The sequence below is a fragment of the Schistocerca americana genome, chromosome X, assembly GCF_021461395.2.
Source record: "Schistocerca americana isolate TAMUIC-IGC-003095 chromosome X, iqSchAmer2.1, whole genome shotgun sequence".
NCBI lineage: Eukaryota > Metazoa > Arthropoda > Insecta > Orthoptera > Acrididae > Schistocerca > Schistocerca americana.
Window position 1 is genome coordinate 541,726,086 of NC_060130.1, and position 22,932 is coordinate 541,749,017.

Here is a 22,932-nt window from a genome sequence, read left to right on the forward strand (position 1 = left end):
GACCTCAACACATGGGAATGAAAATTTGTAATAAATTAAAAGGGAACAAGTTAATGCAGATGAAATATCCTTATAGTGTTATTATTTATTGTAGTGCTATTGTTTATTAATTTAAAAATCATTGTAATTGTATTATAAATTATTGACATGTCTCCTGTACGCAAACCAAATGGATTGCAAATCTATGTCATGAGATGAATAAAACACAATTCACAATTCAAAATTCTTCTTGAACTTCTTTCAGGCTGGGTCCTGCAGTAGTAAGCCAGTTTCATGCTAGTAGTGATCAGTAAACTTTAGGATACATACATTCCCCTTATCTGCAAGAAGGACCATTATGTCAACATTATTTCTCAGTGATTTGAGAGCCTCCAGCTCCACTGCAGTCATGTTTGCTTTTGTAAGTGAGGGCTTGTTGATGACGCTGTGGGTTAGCCACCTAATTTCCTCTGTTTCTTCCTTTGCCAAGTCTCGAACAGCAGTGTATAGGAAGAAGACCCACACATACCTGTACCTGCATGCAACACACTGCCATCAGCCAGGATGGAGGCAGACATTGCTAACCATACTGGTACATGGAGCCCACATCATCAGTGACAAGAAATCCTCCCATCTGAGCTACAACCAAAGTAAGTGTTCCTTAAGAATGGGTACAGTGAAGCACATATTAGAAAGGTATTCAAGAAAAGAAAAGATGCAGTAAACTGAAAAGAGGTGAAAAAAGACACTGCATTTTCCAAGCAGCCTTACAATTTTGGTCGAGGGTGGCATCAAGTAAGGAAGGAAAGTGAATCTCTGAATCTCTGAAATCCTTTACAAAGAGGGACAGACATTCTATGATTGGCTTGATCATCTTGTTAAATGGTAGGACTTGTACTAAACCAACTACTGAAAACCCAAAAGTGTTAAATGAAGCCAGCTTCAAGATATTTGATACATTATATCAAGTAGATGCAGTGAGCAAGAGAAAATTTGTTTGTGGTACATAAATACCACACACAAATATCAGAACTTTTGACTGCCAGTAAGTGACCAATGACATCATGGCTTTGAAGATGGGGATGGATCACAATTGTCAATAGGTCACCACTGAAATTTTCATATTGGGAAAGATATTTCTTTGTGGTTTAATAGATATTCTCTGTTGCAGTTAGGTATAAAATCCTTTCTCTCTCAATTTTGCCCTGACACAGTGTGACATCACACCCAGCAACAGTGATCTGGAAATGACTTTGTGTAGATTACTAATTGGTCAAAGTATGAAAGAGGCTAATTCAAACAAACATTATTTTTAAATTTAAATCGGTATGACACCATTCTTATAGTAATGAAAATTCTGCCAGAATTTAAATTTTTAGGAGTAAAGGAGACCACTCACCAGCAATGCTTTTCAGTGAGTCGTCTACGCCTAAAAATTGACATAATTCTTGTGTAGACATTTCATGAAACTTAATTTACCAGGTAGTAATTCATTATAATTGATCTTTTTAATGACTACATTGTACAGTGAAAGAACCATAAAGACCTTCGAAGGACAGTAACTTTAATAAACATATAAATAATAAACCTGGACACCTACCAATTTATCTGTTTGCTCGCAAAGTCCAGTGACTGCAAATTGGACAGAAAAACTAAACAATTAGTTGTGGACAATGTTTGTTAGTGAAAGGTTGTTATGCTGTGGTACAGTGTTAAAATGTTAGTTTCACAACAGAAGAAGCAGTAATCTTGGTTCAAAATTGCTATGGATTGTTTTCAAATGCACAAGCATTGTACACTTCTACAGCTGGACATGAGTGGTCTTAAATATTTTGCATCAACTGTAAATAAACTGTGACTTACTTATTGAACCATTCTTTCATAAAGAGCCATTTTCAATGCATCCATTACTGGATACCACAAACAACTTTGTGATAGAAATGTATTATCATTGGTTTTTGCATCAGATACATATTTTGAGTAATATAACTAGTGTATCTCAATGAATGACATGTTTGTCTTTCAAAATACCTTAATCATATTCCATGGAAAACATCACAGTTGGTATTCAAATTATTCGCACCAACTTGTATTGAACCAGGGCTCGAAGGTGGTTACAGAAATGAAAACTGGAAGCAGTTTTGAATCTCCATGAAGCACCAGCAAAAATATTGCAGTGTGAGTAGACTTTGTTCTACATCTACATCTACATCTACATGGTTACTCTACAATTCACACTTAAGTGCCTGGCAGAGGGTTCATCAAACCATTTTCATACTACTTCTCTACCGTTCCACTCTCTGATGGCGTGTGGGAAAAGGAACACCTAAATTTTTATGTTCAAACTCTGATTTCACTTATTTTATTATGATGATCATTTTTCCCTACGTAGGTGGGTGTCAACAAAATATTTTCACAGGTAATAACTTAAATATTTTCAACATTTTGCAACCCTGTCAGCAACTGTATAAATATTAATATTAATTTTAAAAATGAACAGCCTCAGTTGCACAGGTTACCAAGATTTACCTAGGCTTCAGTCGGGATAACCCAGCCTTCTTCAGAATAAAAGTAATTACCGTTTGTCCATAGTGGACATGGTCAAGCTAAAACTACAAATCCATAATTTATTGTCAGACTGTAAAAACTTATCTGGAACTGCCTTGGCCCCACTTCGTGACCGCGATGTGGCAGCCATGAGTACTGTACTGGAACTGACCATAGACTCATGAGACCCACCTAGGAGCACACAACACCTTGTGCCTGTGCATAATCTGTTTGAAGGGTACTTGCTGGGACAAGATGTGAACCTAACTCCTGACCTTGAATTTACTAGTAAAGTGAAATAAAAGAAAGGTACAGCTGAGGAAAAGGGCATATATGTTATCCTGTGCAGATTGTACATAGATCGACTGTCTTAACATTTATGAAGTATTCATTGGTCATGATGTGAGGAAGACATTATGTGCTTACAATGTGAGCCTGTATAGGAAAATTTTGTGCTTAAGCATGAAGTTTAATTGCCTTAAAGAACTTAGGAGTGGGAAGGATAATATAAAGCCAACATCATCATTATTATAACTAGGTTTAAAATTTTTTTGAGGTGTAAATGTTAAGCATTTGCTTAGTTTTGGTTACAATGCATGAACATCCTATTGACTTAGAACACATGAATGAAATTATGAACAAGTCTACATCTAATCTGTAACATCCATATTCTGTAACTCATAACCAGAACTTCATAATGAAGCTCAATCAAGCACGTGCATTAGTTTATTTTGACAATTTCAGGTCAAATATACTAATCTTGAATAATGACCATCTATATTATATGGCCCAAACCCGAAACAAGCTGCCCTTCTTTGCACTTTTTTGATGTCCTCCATCAATCCTACCCAGTAAGGATCCCACACCGAGCAGCAATATTCCAGCAGAGGATGGACAAGTGTAATGTAGGCTGTCTCTTTAGTGGGTTTGTTACATCTTCTAAGTGTTCTGCCAACAAAGTGCAGTCTTTGTTTCTCCTTCCCCACAATATTGTCTATGTGGTCTTTCCAATTTAAGTTGCTCATAATTTTAATTCCTAGGTATTTAGTCAAATTGACAGCCCTTACATTTGTGCGATTCATCATGTACCCAAAATTTATTGGATTTGTTTTAGTACCCATGTGGATGACCTCGCACTTTTCTTTGTTTATTGCCAATTGCCATTTTTCACACCATACAGAAATTCTCTCTAGATCATTTTGTAATTGGAAATGAATGTCTGATGATTTTACTAGACCGTAAATTACAGTGTCATCTGCAAACAATCTAAGGGGGCTGCTCAGGTTATCACCTACATCATTTATATAAATCAGGAACTGCAGAGGGCCTATGACACTACCTTGCAAAATGCCAGATATCACTTCTGGTTTACTCGATGATTTACTGTCTATCACTATGAACTGTGATCTCTCTGAGAGGAAATCATGAATCCAGTCACACAACTGAGACGATACTCCATATGCACGCAATTTAATTAATAGTCACTTGTGAGGAACAGTATCAAAAGCCTTCTGCAAATCTAGGAATATGGAATCAATACGAGAACCCTTGTCAACAGCACTCATTACTTCATGGGAATAAAGAGCTATCTGTGTTGCACAAGAATGATATTTTCTGAATCTATGTTGGTTATGTATCAATAAGTCATTTTCTTCAAGGTGACTCATAATTTTCGAGTACAGTATATGCTCCAAAATCGTACTGCAAATTGAGGTCAGTGATATGGGTCTGTAATTCAATGGGTTACTCCTATTTTCCTTCTTGAATATTGGTGTGACCTGTGCTACTTTCCAGTCTTTAGGAACAAATCTTTCGTCAAGTGAGTGGTTGTACATGATGGCTAAGAAAGGCGCTATTGTGTCTGCATGCTCTGAAAGGAACCTGATTGGTATAACATCTGGACCAGAAGACTTGCCTTTCTTAAGTGATTTGAGTTCTTTCAGAACACTTAAGATATCTACTTTTATGTTACTCGTGCTAACAGCTGTTCTGGTTTTGAATTCTGGAATATTTACTTCATCTTCTTTCGTGAAGGAATTATGGAAAACTGTATTTAGTAACTCCACTTTAGTGGCACCATCAGTGGTAACATTTCCATCACTATCGTGCAGTGATGGTATTGACTGTTTTTTGCCACTGGCGTACTTTACATACAACCAGAATCTCTCTGGGTTTTCTACCATATTTTGAGACAATGTTTCATTGTGGAAACTATTAAAAGCTTCTCACATTGATTTCTGCACTAAATTTTGAGTTTCCATGAAACTTAGCCAGTCTTGGGGATTTTGCATCCTTCTGAATTTGGCATGCTTTTTTCGTTGCTTCTGCAACAGTGTTCTGACTTGTTTTTCATGGTGGGTCAGTCCCGTCTCTTATTAACTTACGTGGTATGAATCTATCTGTTGCTGTCGACACTGTATCTTTGAATCTGAGCCATATCTGGTCTACACTCACATAATTAGCTTGGAAGGAATGGAGACTCTCTCTCAGGAAGGCATCAAGCAAATTTTTATTTGCTGTTTTAAATAGACATATTTTGTGTTTATTTTTAGTGGTTTTGGTTGATATGGTTTTTAGCCTCGCTACAATGACCTTGTGTTCACTAATCCCTGTATCCATCATGACTCTCTCTATTAGATCAGGATTATTTGTGGCTAAGAGGTCAAGTTGTTTTTGCAATCATTTACAATCTGTGTGGGCTCATGAACTAATTGTTCAAAGTAATTCTCAGAGAAAGCATTGAGTACAATTTTGGAAGATGTTTCCTGTCTAACACCAGCTTTGAACATGTATTTTCACCAACAAATCGAGGGTAGATTGAAGTCTCCACCAATTATAGCTGTATGAGTGGGTTACCTATTTGTAATGAGATTCAAGTTTTCTTTAAAGTTAAAAATATTCTTGCAATGGGACCTATTAAAATTGGTTATGTGGTTTAGAAAGTATTTCATAAGTACTTGAAACACATAAATTCCATTGCTAAAACCGATTTTGATGTAAATATCTATTGCTTCCTGACACTTGAATCATATCACATAAGTTCACTTTTGCAGACATTTCAGTAATGCAGAGCTTGTTAACTGTGCAGATATAAATCACCTGAATTCTATTTTGTTTTGTGGCTATGTTCTGGTAACTTCAGGGAGCCATGTGCCCTACAGCTGTGGTGATCAGGACTGGTCAAACAGCTGTCACACGGGCAGTCAGACAGCTGTCTTATAATCTATGCAGTTTTATTGTCCTGGCTGAGGGCCCGGGGGCAACGATGGCCAAGAGGCTTGTGCACATACAGAATATGTGCAATAGGACTACCTCGTAAGTAGCCTATACTACAGCTAAAGCCTTCCTGCAGGTGAGCTGATGGGCACTTGAGGGCACCCATGCCCCATATAAGAGTGTTTTAAGAGCATGCTCCTATCCTTTGTGTTGTCAGAAACAATATGGGTGAGGTTGCAAAGTACAGTAATGCTGGTGAACTTGATCAGGACCAGGCAGACAGATGACATGGTGAGCATCCTATGCTGTGGTACAGTAGGGTGAGAAGCTGTTACCATGTCTGTGGATTGAGCAACCTTGAGGTTTTCCTTGAGCAACATATCCTCTTTTACAATGTCTTCATCAGCACATATCTCTGTGTCAGGTACAGCCTTTCCTGAGATTTCTCACATATGAGTGAATACACCATGAAATACAATGGATATCACCTTAAATTTTGCTACTTATTGGCTCATTGTAAATGAGACTTATCTTGTATTTTCTTGTTATTAAATAAATAATACTGCTCAGACACTACATGCACTCACTGGTCAGAGTACTGAACTACCATTTCAATGCATTCTTGGAAACTGAAAGAGAAAGGCTCTCACTGAGGGGAAAGCTGTCTCAACAGTCATAAACATTTATAGTCACAACAAGCCAAAAAGTAATCATGAGGATGGTCTGTACCTGTATCTTGAGAAACAATAAGATAGTGACAGAATCATTTGCTATAGTAATTCTACATCTCCTGCCAACTGACCAACACTGGATTTGTTACCATTATGTTCAAACTATACACAAATATTACAGAGATGCTTCAGGAACTCAAATGGGAATTCCTGGAGGGAAGGTGACATTATTTTCAAAGAACACTATTGAGAGACATAACGGGAAGCAGGGCACCATTGGCCATATATTTTTAATTTGGTTTAATCTGTTTGATAATCAGATTAAAAATTTATGACTGATGCTGCCCTTCGTCCTATTTTGGATCTCATTAATATCATCATGCAGCATGCTGTTCCTGATGGAAACAAACCTAAAGACTATTGAGAAAATTTAGTGAAGTGACATTTGAAGCTGACTTGCAGGACAATTCTACTTCCAACAATTCACATTTCATGCAAGAACCATGAAGATAAGATAACAGAAATCAGGGCTCGTATGTAGGAATATAGATAATCATTTTCCCCTTTTTCTTTTTGCAAGTGGAACAGGAAAGGAAATGATTAACAGTGGTACAAGATACCGTCCACCATCCACTGTTGGTGGCCTGTGAAGCATATATGTAAGTGTAGATGGAGACAAGGGCTGAAATCAATGATGGGGGCACGGGTGCACACTGGAGTTATTCAGCAAGCAGTTGTTGATTCTGAAGGTGTTTCTAATTCTGCAGCAGCTTGTGCTCCATCTGTTCCTATAGCAGATGAAGGTGTCACTTATGTTACAGTTGTTGCATTGATGTACCTTCTTTGTATTGCTACTGCATGAATTTCAAAATAGCTCATTCCATAATGAAAATTAAATTGTAAACAACAATACTATCAGTTTCTGGTTCTAGAATGAACATTACAGTTTTGTCATAAAGTCAGAAAACAAACATAGCTTTGAGTAAATAATTTTGGAGTAGAGGAGACAACTCACTGCACGCACACGTGCCCCCCCCCCCCCCCTCCCCCCCACACACACACTCACAAACCTGTGGGTCTGCATTTGTATCTGTGCTGTGGCTTGTTAAAGGATTCATCCAAAAGTTAACAAGTTTTCTTTCTTTTTTTTTGTGCCTGGGAATGAGTCAACAGTTCTACTATTCACTGTATGATCTCACTTACTCCTAAATTATTTACATTCTGGAAGAACTTCCCCAAACATAGCTTTTAAATGGAGACCAAAATTTATTCAATTTGCAACACCACAATATTACCTAGGTATTGTCTATAAACTCAGATTCTACATCTACATCTACATGGATACTCTGCAAATCACATTTAAGTGCCTGGCAGAGGGTTCATCAAACCACCTCCACAAGTCTCTATTCTTCCAATCTCGTATTGTGTGCGGAAAGAATGAACACCTATAGCTTTCCGTATGAGCTCTGATTTCCCTTATTTTATCATGGTGATCATTTCTCTCTATGTAGGTCAGTGTCAACAAAATATTTTCACATTCAAAGGAGAAAGTTGGTGATTGGAATTTCATGAGAAGATTCCGTTGCAACGAAAAACACCTTTCTTTTAATGATTTCCAGCCCAAATCCTGCATCGTTTCTGTGACACTCTCTCCCATATTTCATAATAATACAAAACGTGCTGCCTTTCTTTGAACTTTTTCAATGTACTCCGTCAGTAGTATCTGGTAAGGATTCCACACCACGCAGCAGTATCCTAAAAGAGGATGGACAAGCATAGTGTAGGCAGTCTCCTTAGTAGGTCTGTTACATAACTGAATGAAGACAGCACATACTAGCAAAACAACTGATGTAACAGACTTCTGTTGAACGCAACAAGTTAAGTCACTGTACAAAGAAGGATTTAAAAAATGCAAAAAAAGGAAGAAATAATGGTAAATATCTCAGTTGGTATTATAGAATGATACCAAGACAATTGAAAGTTAATGTCCACTGACTGAATATCAGTGGCTGAGGGTGGTAAAAATGGGGGCATGGTAGTCACTGGCTGCCTCAAATGAAAGGTAAAAACAACTCATGTCAAGCAAGCAGAAAGGCCAGAGGAGCCCTGGAATTCTGTAGCCATTGAGGAAAGGGTAACTTGACCAGTATTGTATCTAGTGGGAATTCAGAGCTATGATAGTGTCATGTCAAGTTGCAAATATTATTACAAATATTATTCCTGTAAACCTTGCATAGTTTTGGTTCCACAGCTTAGAATGATCCTACAGAAATTTCAGATAAATCAAAATGCTCACAGTAATTAGAAATATTCATTACCACTTTGCTAATAACAAACTAAGAAAATTAAGTGAGATTCAATAGTATGCCTGTGTCAATACTTATACTAAATACACACATCAAAATAACTTTTGCATCATCCCGGTTCCCAGAACTCCTCAAGATAGGTGTTTACTGTGGATATTGTATCACAGACACAGTCCCTTTGACTGTTCATAGATGTCACTGAACCCACCCAAAGATGTAAACAACCATGCATGAACAGCATCTATTGGATGGATGGGGTCTGACGGCTGATCAGTTCCAGTCATTCCACCAGGAAGGGGGTACACAGCTCTTGTATCTGTAGTTCAGCCATGCCTAGATGGTCAATACTGTGGCTCAATTGTGTCTGCATTGTTACTTTGTCCCAGGAAAGGTTCTCAACAAGGGAAAAGTCCACGCGTCTCAGAGTGTTCCAAAGCGATGTTGTTTGGACATGGAGGAGATACAAAGAACAGGAACTGTTGATGACATGCCTGCTCAGGCCACCCAAGGGGTACGACTGCAATGGATGACTGCTACCTACAGATTATTCCTCAGAAAAACCCTGACAGCAATGCCACCATGTTGAATAATGCTTTACTTGCAGCCACAGGACGTCATGTTACAACTCAAACTGTGCGCAATAGCGAAGCCTATCTTTGCAACCATGACACCATGCAGCATGGTAAAAATGGGCCCAATAACATCTGATTGGATTGCTCAGGACTGGCATCACGTTCTCTTCACCGATGAGTATCACGTATGCCTTCAACCAGACAATTGTCGGAGACATGTTTGGAGGCCGCTCAGTCAGGCTGAATGCCTTAGACACACTGTCCAGGGAGTGCAGCAAGGTGGAGGTTCCTTGCTGTTTTGGGGTGGCATTATGTGGGGCTGACTTATGCTGTTAGTGGTCGTGGAAGGCACTGTAATGGCTGTACAATATGTGAATGCCATCCTCTGACCGATAGTACAACCATATTGGCATCATACTGGTGAGGCATTCATCCTCATGGCCAACAATTTGTACCCACATTGTGCACATCTTATGAATGACTTCCTTCAGAATAATGACATTGCTCGTCTAGAGTGCCCTGCATGTTCTCCAGACATTAACCCTATTGAACATATTGGGATAGATTAAAAAGGTCTGTTAATGGACGTGACCCACCAACCACTCTTAGGGATCTACACTGAATCGCTGTTGAGGAATGGGACAATCTGGACCAATAGTGCCTTGATGAACTTGTGGATAGTATACCACAATGAATACAGGTATGCATCAATGCAAGAGGATGTGTTACTGGGTATTAGAGGTACAAGTGTGTACAGCAATCTGGACCACCACCTCTGAAAGTCTCACTCTATGGTGGTACAACATGCAATGTGTGGTTTCCATGAGCAATAAAAAGGGCAGAAATGATGTTTATGTTGGTCTCTATTCCAATTTTCTGTACAGGTTCCAGAACTCTCGGAACCAAGATGATGCAAAACTTTTTTTGATGTGTGTACATATAAAAATTAACGTCATGTAGATGCATACAGCCATGTTCACAAACAAGGTGTCAGACAATAACTGAAGGAGTCAGTTGTCAATAATGATCATACTGTATGTCAAGCTAAAGTGCAACCAATATTACAGCTTATTTTAAACACGTGATTATTTAGGTGTGCCAGAGCAGTGAATCTTCCATTTATGGATAGGACTCCCATCTTTCAGATGATGTACCTTCACATATAGTAAGCCAGGTCATGACTGTACTGGGTATCTCTCCTAAGAGTGGTGAGGCACATTTTCCTCTGGCATTTGGCAAGTATAACAATTACATTTTTACAGTGTGTAGCTGGAGCCAGCCCAAACACAGACTACTCACTACATCTTTCATGTGATGCCTAGTCTCAACCGAAGGCATTGGTTTGTTTTCCATTACAAACAAAATTATTTTTAAACTGGCATTTTATACATCCAGCAATAAAGAAGTCCCAACTTAGTCTAGTTGAATATTAATTTTATCAATACATATTAACAGGAACAGCAAAACACAAAGAGTAACCTGAAAACCAACAGTGATGGCATCTTCCATGCCCACATTGACTGCTAGTGCCATGCAGTGCTGCTCAGTTGCTACTGTAGTACTCATTATTCCTCCTGTTTTAATGTTCCCTTTAATACATAATGATAAAACAAATATCATACTAGACTAATTCAGGACTGTTCTAGTAAACAGGCATGTAAAATTTTGCATTAAAAATAATTTTGTTTGTACCAGGAAACAAATCAATACTTTCCTTGGTACTCTGAGACATGATGAGTAGTATGTGTTTCAGCTGACTCCAGCTACAAATTGCAAAAATGAAATTGCAAATATCTGTCAAAACACCAGGAAAATTGCACCTGAAGACACTTAGGAGAGACCCCTGGTAGAAGAGACATACAAAGGTATCAGCAGTCAGTCATCTCCAGATAATGAAGAAGCCTTGAGGTAGTATTCAAATGCAACACAGCCTGAATACTGAGTAGAATTTATACAATGATAAAACTATCTGTCTGTGAAAATTACTGTTTTTTTTTGTTGTTGTTGTAAATTCCATATATCAACTGCTGCAATGATAAATATATTGAACTAAGAAAAACCTGATTTCAAATTACATTGTAAATTTAATTTCATGTTTCAAAGGCTTTTAACGAATGTGAAGTCATATTATTTTGTGATTTAATGAAAATTATTCAAAAGTTACATACCTGAGGTGAATCCAAAATTTGTGCCACCAAAGAAGACGTAAAAGTTAACTGAAGCATTCATCTCAAGCATTTCCTCTAGGCGTGTCACAATTGCACCTGTATTTACTCTTTGGTAACGTTCTCCCCAATGAGACAACCAACCAGGATAGAACTCTGAGTTAACTAGAGGTCCTTGTGGTTCATGACGCCTCATAGCACTGAATGAAGATGCCACATTTGAACCTGAAACAAGTGTGACAAAAAGATAAATAAATCTTAAGTTGTGCAACATGCTTAGAAGCTGGTGTAATCACAAACATGAGTAAATTAATTTTAGAAATGATTTAAACTGAAGCAATAATGGAATTTTCAAGTGAATACTGCAATAGTTGGGGAAAAAATTATTCTGCAAATGAAGATCATGACTGACTTATTATATAATGTTGTGAAATGTTGTTGAGGATGTGTCAATGACAGAAAAAAATACATTACTTTCATTTCAGATGATGATTGTGTCAAGTAGAGTTTCTGATTGGTAAATTAATCAAACTGTATTATCCATCGACAAAATGTACCGCAGTAGGAAGTCATCCTCTTTTGGATTCTGTGTTAAGCCAGACATAGTACCACTATTTCAAGTGCAACTTAATTATAGCAATAATATCATTTTACTAAACTGGTAAAAAATCCATCCATTTGCTTCTTATGTTATACTAAGTTTGTTGCCTACAAGGGCATTGTCTAGTTAATGGGCACTGTGACAGTTCGTTACCAAAATATCAAAACTGGTGATCAGAAGTGTGGAGCATGTATATAGTCTTGTGCAAAATGGCAGTTGTTGTCTGAAGCATAGAGATAATTTGAAATTTATAGATAGGAACAGAAAATAAGCAAATGAGCACACCTATAGTAAAAAATGTTTCCTCAATATGGAATGGAAACTCAGTATTAATAGCAAAACTATAATGAAGGCTATAGTACATTTTAGGAGGAAGAATACTGTTTTTTATATAAAGAGGTACATAATTAAGCCCTAATGTGATACATAAAATGTATATAGCTTTAGTCACTGTGCTGATGAAAATGAAATAAGCAACAAAGGTATTGCAGATAGTGGAATCTCTGTGAGATGGTGAAGCTTACACATTGTTTCAAGGGGAGGAAACATTTGAAAATAAATTGTTACACATAATGTACAAAGCATTTCTACTATTTTTACAGAAACCCTCATAGTAGCTTATTAAGAATCAGTGTAAGGCAAAATATGCAACTATAAAACGAGGTTCTCTCCTAAACACAGTACATGAAACTGAAAAAATTTCTCCTTTTGCCATGTTTGATTTCGACCCAAAATGATCATTATTAACTGAATGAATGTTCTGTTATTATTATTATTACTTTTATTATTGTTGTTGTTGTGGTTGTACTACTTCTTATGGTATTTAAAATAAATGACAATAAATGAAGAAATAAACTTGGGTTTCATGAAACAAGAATTCTATAGGGAAACTGTGAATTTCTTTTAATTTCATATCAAATTGAAATTAAAATGAACAATGGTGAAGAAAACGTTTTGTGCTATCTCCAATTTAAGGAATTTGATCAGTTCTACAATACAGTTGCTCGTCTCTTCAGCCTAATTTGCTACAAATTTAATTCACATATAAACATTGTATTGTGGTTAGTGTAGACATTCCTGTCAGGTGATATATTAAATAAAACAATGAATTCATTTCCAGGAAGTAGGATATAGACCAATGTTTGGTGTGTTGATTTATGCCATGAGATAAAGGATAACAGAATGAGACTATTCAATTCACTTAACTCTTTCAAACAGTGAGTGAAAACATAGATGCACTCTTCTAACGAGAAATTTCTTTTACTATGCCATTGCCTTTCCAGGTGAGTTGAATTAATAGAAAATTCTCAGATTTCCAACTGGGTGAGTTTGCTGAAATGATAGCATCTTACAAAACATTGGGCACAGCTTTTCCAGTATATGAAATCAATTTTAACTTTCCTGTTGAAGGATGACAGCTTCCATGCTGCTTTAACTGGTTCTTTATTTGTGTGATTAAGAGCTGGACATCTATCTAAGGCATAGTAACAAACTGTTGCATGAAACATGTTGTATTTCTTTTAAATGAGACTTTTGTTTTCACAATTGCTTTTCAGTCAACATTCAATAAAGATGTGTCTCCTTTTGCACAAAACAGTCCCATGGAATGTTATTCACATAAAATGTACCACACTCCTTCTGATACAGCTATTTCATACACCTAAAATAACTCATTATCCAGTCCCACATTTTGCTATGTACTACACACTGTTCATCTTCAAGAGAAGATAGACCATGGCTGAACTTCACTGTGCATTTTTAACTTCTGAAAAATAATGAGCAGGCTTGTAAGCCTTCACCCACATTGAATGAATTCCCATTCATTATAACCCATCCTGAAGAAAGTTTTTATAATGGGGTTGTGTTCTGTTTTATCAATTTGAACAAAGTGCACACAATATGACAACTGTATTGGTCACATAAACAACTGGCTAGTTAGTTAGTTACTTGTTCAATGACTGAGATTCATGATAGCTGATATGACAAAACTGTCTTCTTGATATTTATGTAAAATCATTCAAGGAAACTACAAAAACCTAGTTCAGCAAGGTTTTATGGAAGATTAATCCCCACTAATTCCAAATGTGAATATAATACATTAAGTAATACACCATCTCATTCAGCGCATGTCTTCAAGAATATCAAACATGTAGAAGACGTCTCCTGAATAGTGAATGATGATGAAGGGTGCAACCAGCTCAAGAGTTTCACCATATGCCCATTACATCTACATCCATACTCCGCAAACCAACTGATGGTGTGTGGCGGAGGGTACTTTGAGTACCTCTATCGGTTCTCCCTTCTATTCCAGTCTTGTATTGTTCGTGGAAAGAAAGATTGTTGATATGCCTCTGCTGGGCTCTAATCTCTCTGATTTTATCCTCATGGTCTCTTTGTGAGATATACGTAGGATATACTGCTTGACTCCTTGGTGAAGGTATGTTCTCGAAACTTCAACAAAAGCTTGTACTAAGCTACTGAGCGTCTCTCTTGCAGAGTCTTCCACTGGAGTTTATCTATCATCTCCATAATGCTTTCGCAATTATTAAATGATCCTGTAATGAAGCAAGCTGCTCTCCGCTGGATCTGCTCTGTCTCCTCTATCAAACCTATCTGGTATGGATCCCACACCTGTGAGCAGTATTCAAGCAGTGGGCAAACAAATGTACTGTAATCTACTTCCTTTGTTTTCGGATTGCATTTCCTTAGGATTCTTCCAATGAATCTCAGTCTGGCATCTGCTTACCGATGATTAATTTTATATGGTCATTCCAGTTTCAATCACTCCTAATGCCTACTCCCAGATAATTTATGGAATTAATTGCTTCCAGCTGCTGACCTGCTATATTGTAGCTAAATGATAAAGGATCTTTCTTTCTATGTATTTGCAGCACATTACACTTGTCTACATTGAGATTCAATTGCCATTCCCTGCACCACGCGTCAATTTGTTGCAGATCCTCCTGCATTTCTGTACAATTTTCCATTGTTACAACCTCTCAATATACTACAGCATCATCTGCAAATAGTCTCAGTGAACTTCCAATGTTATCCATAAGGTCATTTATATATATTGTGAATAGCAACGGTCCTATGACACTCCCCTGCAGCACTCCTGAAATCACTCTTACTTTGGAAGACTTCTCTCCATTGAGAATGACATCCTGCATTCTGTTATCTAGGAACTCTTCAATCCAATCACACAATTGATCTGATAGTCCATATACTCTTACTTTGTTCATTAAATGACTGTGGGGAACTGTGTCAAATGCCTTGCAGAAGTCAGGAAACACGGCGTCTACCTGGGAACCTGTGTCTATGGCCCTCTGAGTCTCGTGGACGAATAGTGAGAGCTGTGTTTCACACGATCAACTTCTTCGAAACCCATGCTGATTCCTACAGGGTAGATTCCTAGTCTCCAGAAAATTCATTATACTCGAGAATAATACGTGTTCCAAAATTCTACAACTGATCGATGTTAGAGGTATAGGTCTATAGTTCTGCATATCTGTTCGATGTCCCTTCTTGAAAATGGGGATGATCTGTGCCCTTTTCCAATCATTTGGAATGCTACGCTCTTCTAGAGACCTACAGTACACAGCTGCAAGAAGGGGGGTAAGTTCTTTTGCGTACTCTGTGTAAAATTGAACTGGTATCCCATCAGTTCGAGTGACCTTTCCTCTTTTGACTGATTTTAATTGTTTTTCTATCCCTCTGTCATCTATTTTGATATCTACTATTTTGTCATCTGTGCGACAATCTAGAGAAGGAACTACAGTGCAGTTTTCCTTGGCCTTGGTGAAACAGCTTTGGAAAAAGACATTTAGTAATTGGGCCTTTAGTCTGTTGTCCTCTGTTTCAGTACCATTTTGGTCACAGAGTGTCTGGATATTTTGTTTTGATCCACCTACCACTTTGACATAAGACCAAAATTTCTTAGGATTTTCTGCCAAGTCAGTACATAGAACTTTACTTTCGAATTCATTGAATGCTTCTCGCCTTTCGTCTGATCTTTTTTTTGTCACACCTAGTTGGGACAGTACTCTCTAAGGTATTCAAGATGAGCAATTAACTGTATGAAATAGCTGATACAACTGATCTGATCTCAAGAGCTTTTAAATGTTTAGACCCTGCATTACTTATACACCATCTCCTTCTTTTCATTGATACAATGTACATAGTGAAGTTCCAAAATAATCCTTTTGTCCTGCAAATTATTTCTGATTCTTTTGGTCTTGTCTCAAAATATTCCTTAACACTGTACAAAAATGCTGTTTTAAGCACTCTCCTAGTTTTGTTTTGAAAACTGGTTGTACTTTTATATTTTCTAAACTGCTTGGTAATTTGTTGTATAATAAATAATCTGCTTTAGTAGGGTCTTCGTTGGCCAGTTATAGTCAGGTACTGTTGATGGGATAGTTGCTGTATCTTGCTACTACCGAAAGTGAACGTGAGTGCGCTGAGTGTAGGGTCACCATGTGTGTGTGTGTGTGTGTGTGTGTATGTGTGTGTGTGCGTGTGTGTACTCAAATCACCCACCAACTATGTCAGTGTGGGCCGGGCACTAGAGGCTACCTGTAGGAAATGTGCACATGGCACAGTCACCGCAGCACTGTCTACCAGCAAATCACATCTACGTATGTGCAAAGCAACACTGACTCACCCTCATTATGTTCTTTTAATATGTACTGCTCACATCAGTTCTTTTATGTATTGCTTATGTTGCACCTTCTGTATAATTGTTTTGTCTTGTTGCATGTGGAGTCACAGAGGCTGATTTTCATTATTGTCCAGAGGTTTATGGATAAGATCATACATGTATTACTTGGATCTGTTTTGATCATTACTTGGTTAATACATGACTGGTGACCAGGATGGGATGGTTTCTGCGTGTTCTGTATTTAAGTGTGGTTTCATCAGGTTTTGTCATTATGGATGCTGTGCCACCAGCCCTGATTGAACAGTAACCACTTTGTCAGTTTCCATTAACAGAGGGAGTAATGTTCCACTGGTCTATTCACCCACTGTTCTTCCCTATGATGCTTCAACCTAGGATTGGGAAGCTTACCAAAGAAGACTCAAAGCGCATTTTTTGTCTTTTGGTGTGATAGACTCACAGTTCAGCAAAGCCTTATTCCTCTTGTGGGTTCCACCTAAGGTGTAGCAATTGCTGTGTTAGCATGCCCCTTTACAAGAACTGAAAGCTCTTACTTTTGATCACATGCACAGTTTATTGTCCTATTATCATCAAAAATGGATGTATGTCACAGCAACATAAGAGGAATTCTACTGGTGCCACAAGAAACCAAACCAGTCATACAGGGACTGGGCAGCCAAACTTCAAGGACTTAGCTGTAAGTGTCTGTTCATAACTGATGCCCATAGTGATTCTTATGCAGACCTATGGTCGGTGATGCATTCATATGTTTAGATCTGGACAAGGAAGTGTGCCAGAAGGCCTTCACTCTGTGGAAACCATCTATTGGCAGAAGTTTTGAAAATAGCACAATCTTTTGAAGTTTCTCAGGCAGCAGGTGACCAAACTAAAGCATGAGGCGATATGGCAGTAGTGTCACAAAATGTGCTCACTATGATGATAGATAGCTTGCATGAGGGAGTGGCAGTAACAGCAGTAAACATACGGGCCCAACACCAAGTAGACCAAGGTTGGTCCAAGCAGCCAGGGCCACCACCCCACCAACATCAGCGTTCCCTGTTTCCATCTTGTCCTTCCTGTTTTGTCCACCGTGAATGTTCAGCATGTCCTAAGCATTGAGCTACTTGTAATGCTTGCCAGAAGAAAGGCCACATCGTGTCTGCATGTCATTTCCCAGGCATTGCTTAGGATATTGACACAGATGTAAATTGTGTGGGACTCCAATGCTTGTGACTTCTCCCAAGTTGCTTATCAAGTTAAGTCAAACCGATGAGAGTTTAGGCTCACCACCTTTGAAACCAGTCACATGGAAACTGGTCAGTTATAACAAACAGAACACTGCAGTGTTGGGACAATTTATGGCATCTGCCTCATACATGTCAGAGGTTTGTTCCATTACATTTCTGGTGGTTGCTGATGCCAGTGTTGTGATCTGGTTCAGGATGGTCACATTTCAGGCATTTGGATTTTCTATCACTGACACAGTTCACCATGTATCTGATCAGTTACCATATTCTCAACTGGAAACACTGTGTGAGGAGATTTCACACTAGTTCTCAAAAGGTATGGGGGTGTGCTATGAATTCTTCTACTTATGTTTCTTTGAAACACATGACTTGGCCTCATTTTTGTCATGTGTGTCCTATTCCTGTGGCCATGAAAGATCAAGTGAAAGCAGAATTGGACAGACTTTAATCTCTAGGGGTGGTGTAACCTGTTAAAGCTAGTGAATGGTTGTCTCCCCTGATTGTAATTCATAAACCATCAGGGAAACTTTGCCTCTGTATCGACTTCAGTACTATTATCAATGTGCAATTGATCATGGATAAGTATCCTTTCCAACGCCAGGAGGAACTGTTGGTGAAAATAAATGGTAGCCTGTACTTTTCTAAAATTGATTTGTCTGAAGCATATCTGCAGGTTTCTGTGGATAGACAGTCTTGGTGAGTCCTGATTTTGTGTATTCCTTTTGATCTCTATCAGTATTTGTGCCTTCCTTCTTTTGGTGTGGCTACTGCCCATGCTAGTTTCCAACAGTTTTTAGAGGAACTGATTATTCCTGTCATGAGCTGCATTAATTATCTGGCTGATACTGTTGTCACAGGCTCTCCCATGATTGATCAGTTGAAAACTTTTTGTACTTCGATTTCTGTCCTACAGTCCACAGGCTTGTGGTGTAACCTCATTAAATTTCACATTTTTCAACTTTCCTTTTATTTATTTGGTGCTTTATCATGCCTTCCCTTGGGACCTGATCCCAACATTGATCATGCAGAATTGCTTTGTTTCTATCTTGGTATTGAAACTTCGGCTACAGTTGAGGGTTTGCAATTATGAACTTGCACATAGCAACTGCCATTGCCACCAACCCAGTTCTCTGTCAGGTGGCTCCATTTGTTCAACAGGCCTGCCAGGCAAACTGCCCAGTCAGGCTTCACACACTATGCAACTATTTTTCCTTACAGTGTCACCTCTCTGTTTTTGATGTATTTGATGGTGTTTCGCAGTTGTACATGGAAGACCTCTCTCCCTGCTACACTATGGTATGAGGTTCTATGTGTTCTCCACAAGGCCACTGGGGAATTCATACACTAAACTGACAGCTAGGAGACACATTTTTTGGCCAGGGATTGATGACAAAATTGTCCATTTTGTCATGGCTTGTGAGCAGTGTGTCTAACAAAGGCAGCACCCAGGGTGTCTCTGTCCCTCTGACATGCTCCACACCAGCCATGGGTACACATTCATGTAGACTTTCTGGGTCTCTTCATGAATTCCTATTGGCTCTTGATTGTTGATGCATTTTCCCAGTTTCCTTACATTCTACAATGTGCATCAATGTCAGATGAGGTAGCAATTCATATGTTTTTGTGTTTATTTTTTCTATTGCGGGGTTGCACTGTACCTTAGTTTCCAATAATGGGACCCAGTTCATTTCTCATACCTTGCAGTTGTGTTGTCCCTGTAGCGGCATTATCATGTTATGCCTTCGCCATTCCACCATCAATCAAATGGTGAGGTGGAATGACTAGTGCATATGTTCAAGTTCCAAATCAAAAAGTTTGTTGTGGATTCTTCACTGGACAATGCCCTTCTCATTTTTCTGAGCACCTATTGCTTCACACCTATGGAGGAGTGGAGCCTGGTTGAGTTTCTTCACTGCCAGCAGCCACACACACTCATCCACCTTGTGCAGTCTGCACCACACCTGCCATGGTCAAGTTTGTACGACCACTTTGCACAAGGATTGCCGGTGTGGGCCTGATGGTTTGGTCACCATCCCTCGTGAATACCATTCACTGTTGTCCTGCTGGGGATGTCATCATTATGAGATCCATATGGTTGATGGGCTGGTGACACACCACTTTGATCAGTGGCAGTGCCGTTGGCTGACGGGAACTTCCAAGTTCATGTGTGCTCTCCCGTGGCTACAGTCTGCCCCACTGCCCTCCGCCTCGAGCCCATCATTGCTTGCTGTGTAGGTGGTCCTGTCCCATTGGCTGCCTCATCCACATGCAGTGGCCTGGGCTTCCAGCTTCCTGGTGCTGGATGCTGGTCCATCTCTGGCCTCAGGTCCATTGCAGGAGCCTGGTGCTCTATTCAGGCCACCTCCACAAGTCTCGTCACCATCATTGCCTCAGCCATTGTCACTGGTGAGCACTGCACTGAAACCTGCCTGCTGATGATGATACAGAGATGGCAATGGCACCCCCACCCCCAGTGCTGTAATCAGATGCCGCAGGGCCCCATTGCCTTCGGGCATGCCTGCATCTCCTCATGTTCTAGCCCTATGCCACAGTGCTCACGCAGCACGTCATCCTGCCCTTGCTATCAGGACCAGCTGCTACTGCTCCAGATCAGATGGATGTGTCTCTTATTGGGCTGCCGGTATCTTCTCCGTCACCTGGGCATCCTCTTTGCACGAGAGAGTATTTTGCAACTAGTGTGTATGGGGGTGAGTGCACTGAGTGTAGTGTCACCACATGTGGGTACTTAAATGAACTGCCAACTGTATCAGTGTGCACCTGTAGGAAGCGTGCACATGGAGCAGTCTCCTGTGCACTGTTTACTGGAAACTCGTGCTTACATAAGCATGGAATAGCGATGACTGACCCTCACTTTGTTCTCTTAGTTTGTACTGCCCACAGCAGTTGTTTTTTGTATTGCTTATGTTGCACTTTCTGTATGACTCTTTTGTCTTGTTTCACATGGAGTTATGAGAGGATGATTTCAGTTATTATTCAGAGGTATATGAATAAAGCCAAATTTGTGTTACTTGGATCTGTTTTGTGTATTACTTGGTTACTACAATAGTCAGCTTTTATTCTTTTGCTGTAATTGTGTAATACTATATTTAGCACTGATGTACAAATTAATCTGAGATACATGACGCTTTCAAGTATGTAATAAATGGTACAGTCATATTTTTATATTCTTTTAATTTTATATTATAGTACTCTCTTGGTGATAGCCTTCCAATCCATCTGATTGCTTTTTTTTTTCCTTTTTCAGCAGTCCATTTGTACGGACATTCACTGTCCTTCCCCATATTATTATACAGTATGATAAATGTGGATGCATTAGTCTGTAGTACAACTTTAAAAATACATCTACATCAAGTGTGGGACATTTTCTTCATTAAAAATACATTTCTGCTTACTTTAGAGCTGATCTCTTCTATATGAATTTCATTTATTGTACTCTTTGCAAGTACTTCCATGTAGGTTGGTTTCTTTTCATTTACAAATAAATGGTTTTCACTTAAATATTCTTGTTTCTAAATCATTTATTGAGCCTCTACTTACAATGAGGAATGTATGATCTGCATACATGATTACATTTTCTTTTACTGGTGCTGTCATGTTATTTACGTACTATATAAACATTAGTGGATCAAGTGTTGAGCCTTGTGCTATCCATACTTTACACTTGAAATCAGAGTAAAAGGCTTCCATCTTATTGTTTACATTTTATCTTAACTCTACTCTTTGTTCTCTGCTTTCTATAAATGACTTTATTAGATTTACTGCATTTGCCCTGATACCATATCTATTCAGTTCATCTAACAAAGTAGTGTGACATCCACTGTCGAAGGCTTTTGAGAGATCAAGAAATTTATTACAAGCTTTCTTTTGTACTTCCAAAGCTCTGAATGTATGTGTTATGAAACTTGCCACAGCTGTTTTAGTACACTTCTCTTTCCTAAATCCATGCTGTGCTTCATCAAGGATATCTTGTCTTTTATTAATTTTATAATTCTGTTTTAATAGCTATTTCTACAATTTTTGAAAATGTGAGTGTAATTGTTATAGGTCTGTAGTTTCCAGGACTGCTTTGTGACTGCCTTTGTAAATTGCACTACTTTACTCTTTTTCAGATATGTGGGAAACAGTCTCTTCTCCATTATCAACTCTAATAGGAATCCCAGAGGCTTAACTAGATACTGTGAACAGTGATTACTTTTGCAGATATTCCATCTGTGTCCTTTTTTTCCTTGTGTTTCAATGATCTGATTTTATTTGTAACTTCTGTTTGATCTGTTTGAAACAGGAATAGACATTCTGTTGTTCCCGGTACAGCTATACTCTCTTTAGTCAATGGTTCATTTTGTTTTATTAATTTATGAACTATACTTACATAATACTGATTTAAAGTGGAACACACTTCACATGGGCCAGTCAGTTATTTTCCTTGAGCTTTAAGTACAACACTCCCACTTTCTGTCTTATTTGATTCATTTCTGCTTGTATTTATGTGAGACCAGATTGTCATAGAAATATTTGATGAAGTCCCTATTTGATGTTAATAATTGCCAAAGTAACAAGTTTTCCTAGTGAAAGTGAGCATTTTTGAAATCAGGAAAATCAGGGCTACAGAACTAAAGTGCTGAATTTTGTAAATATTGATTACTTAATAGTTGAATGTTCTGGAACTTTAAAATTTGATTACGTATTATTTCTAAAATTGAGAATTTTAGTAGAAAGTAAGGTGTGTACTAAGAAGAGAAGAGTGAGAGCTGTAAACTGATAGACATAACACTTCACTCAAAATCCCTCATTAGTTCACCACTAATTCCATCTCAATGTGTTCTTGAAAACTCTTAAAGTATGAAAATTTCTTTATACAAATTATTTCCAGATTATTTAACTGCAATATCATTGTTGATGATTGAGATGCTATATCTTGAACAATTAATTTTGATGAACTGGAACCTGAAC

At 38.4% G+C, this 22,932-nt stretch overlaps 1 protein-coding gene across 1 annotated transcript in view; it reads right to left on the reverse strand.

Moving 5' to 3' along the window:
* The window catches only part of LOC124555135 (beta-galactosidase-like), a 319,307-nt gene that overhangs the window by 89,624 nt on the left and 206,751 nt on the right, over positions 1-22,932 (reverse strand). The window contains exon 7 of the mRNA XM_047128946.1: positions 11,460-11,681. Coding sequence (XP_046984902.1) covers positions 11,460-11,681 — 222 coding nt within the window. The remainder of the gene's footprint in view (positions 1-11,459; positions 11,682-22,932) is intronic.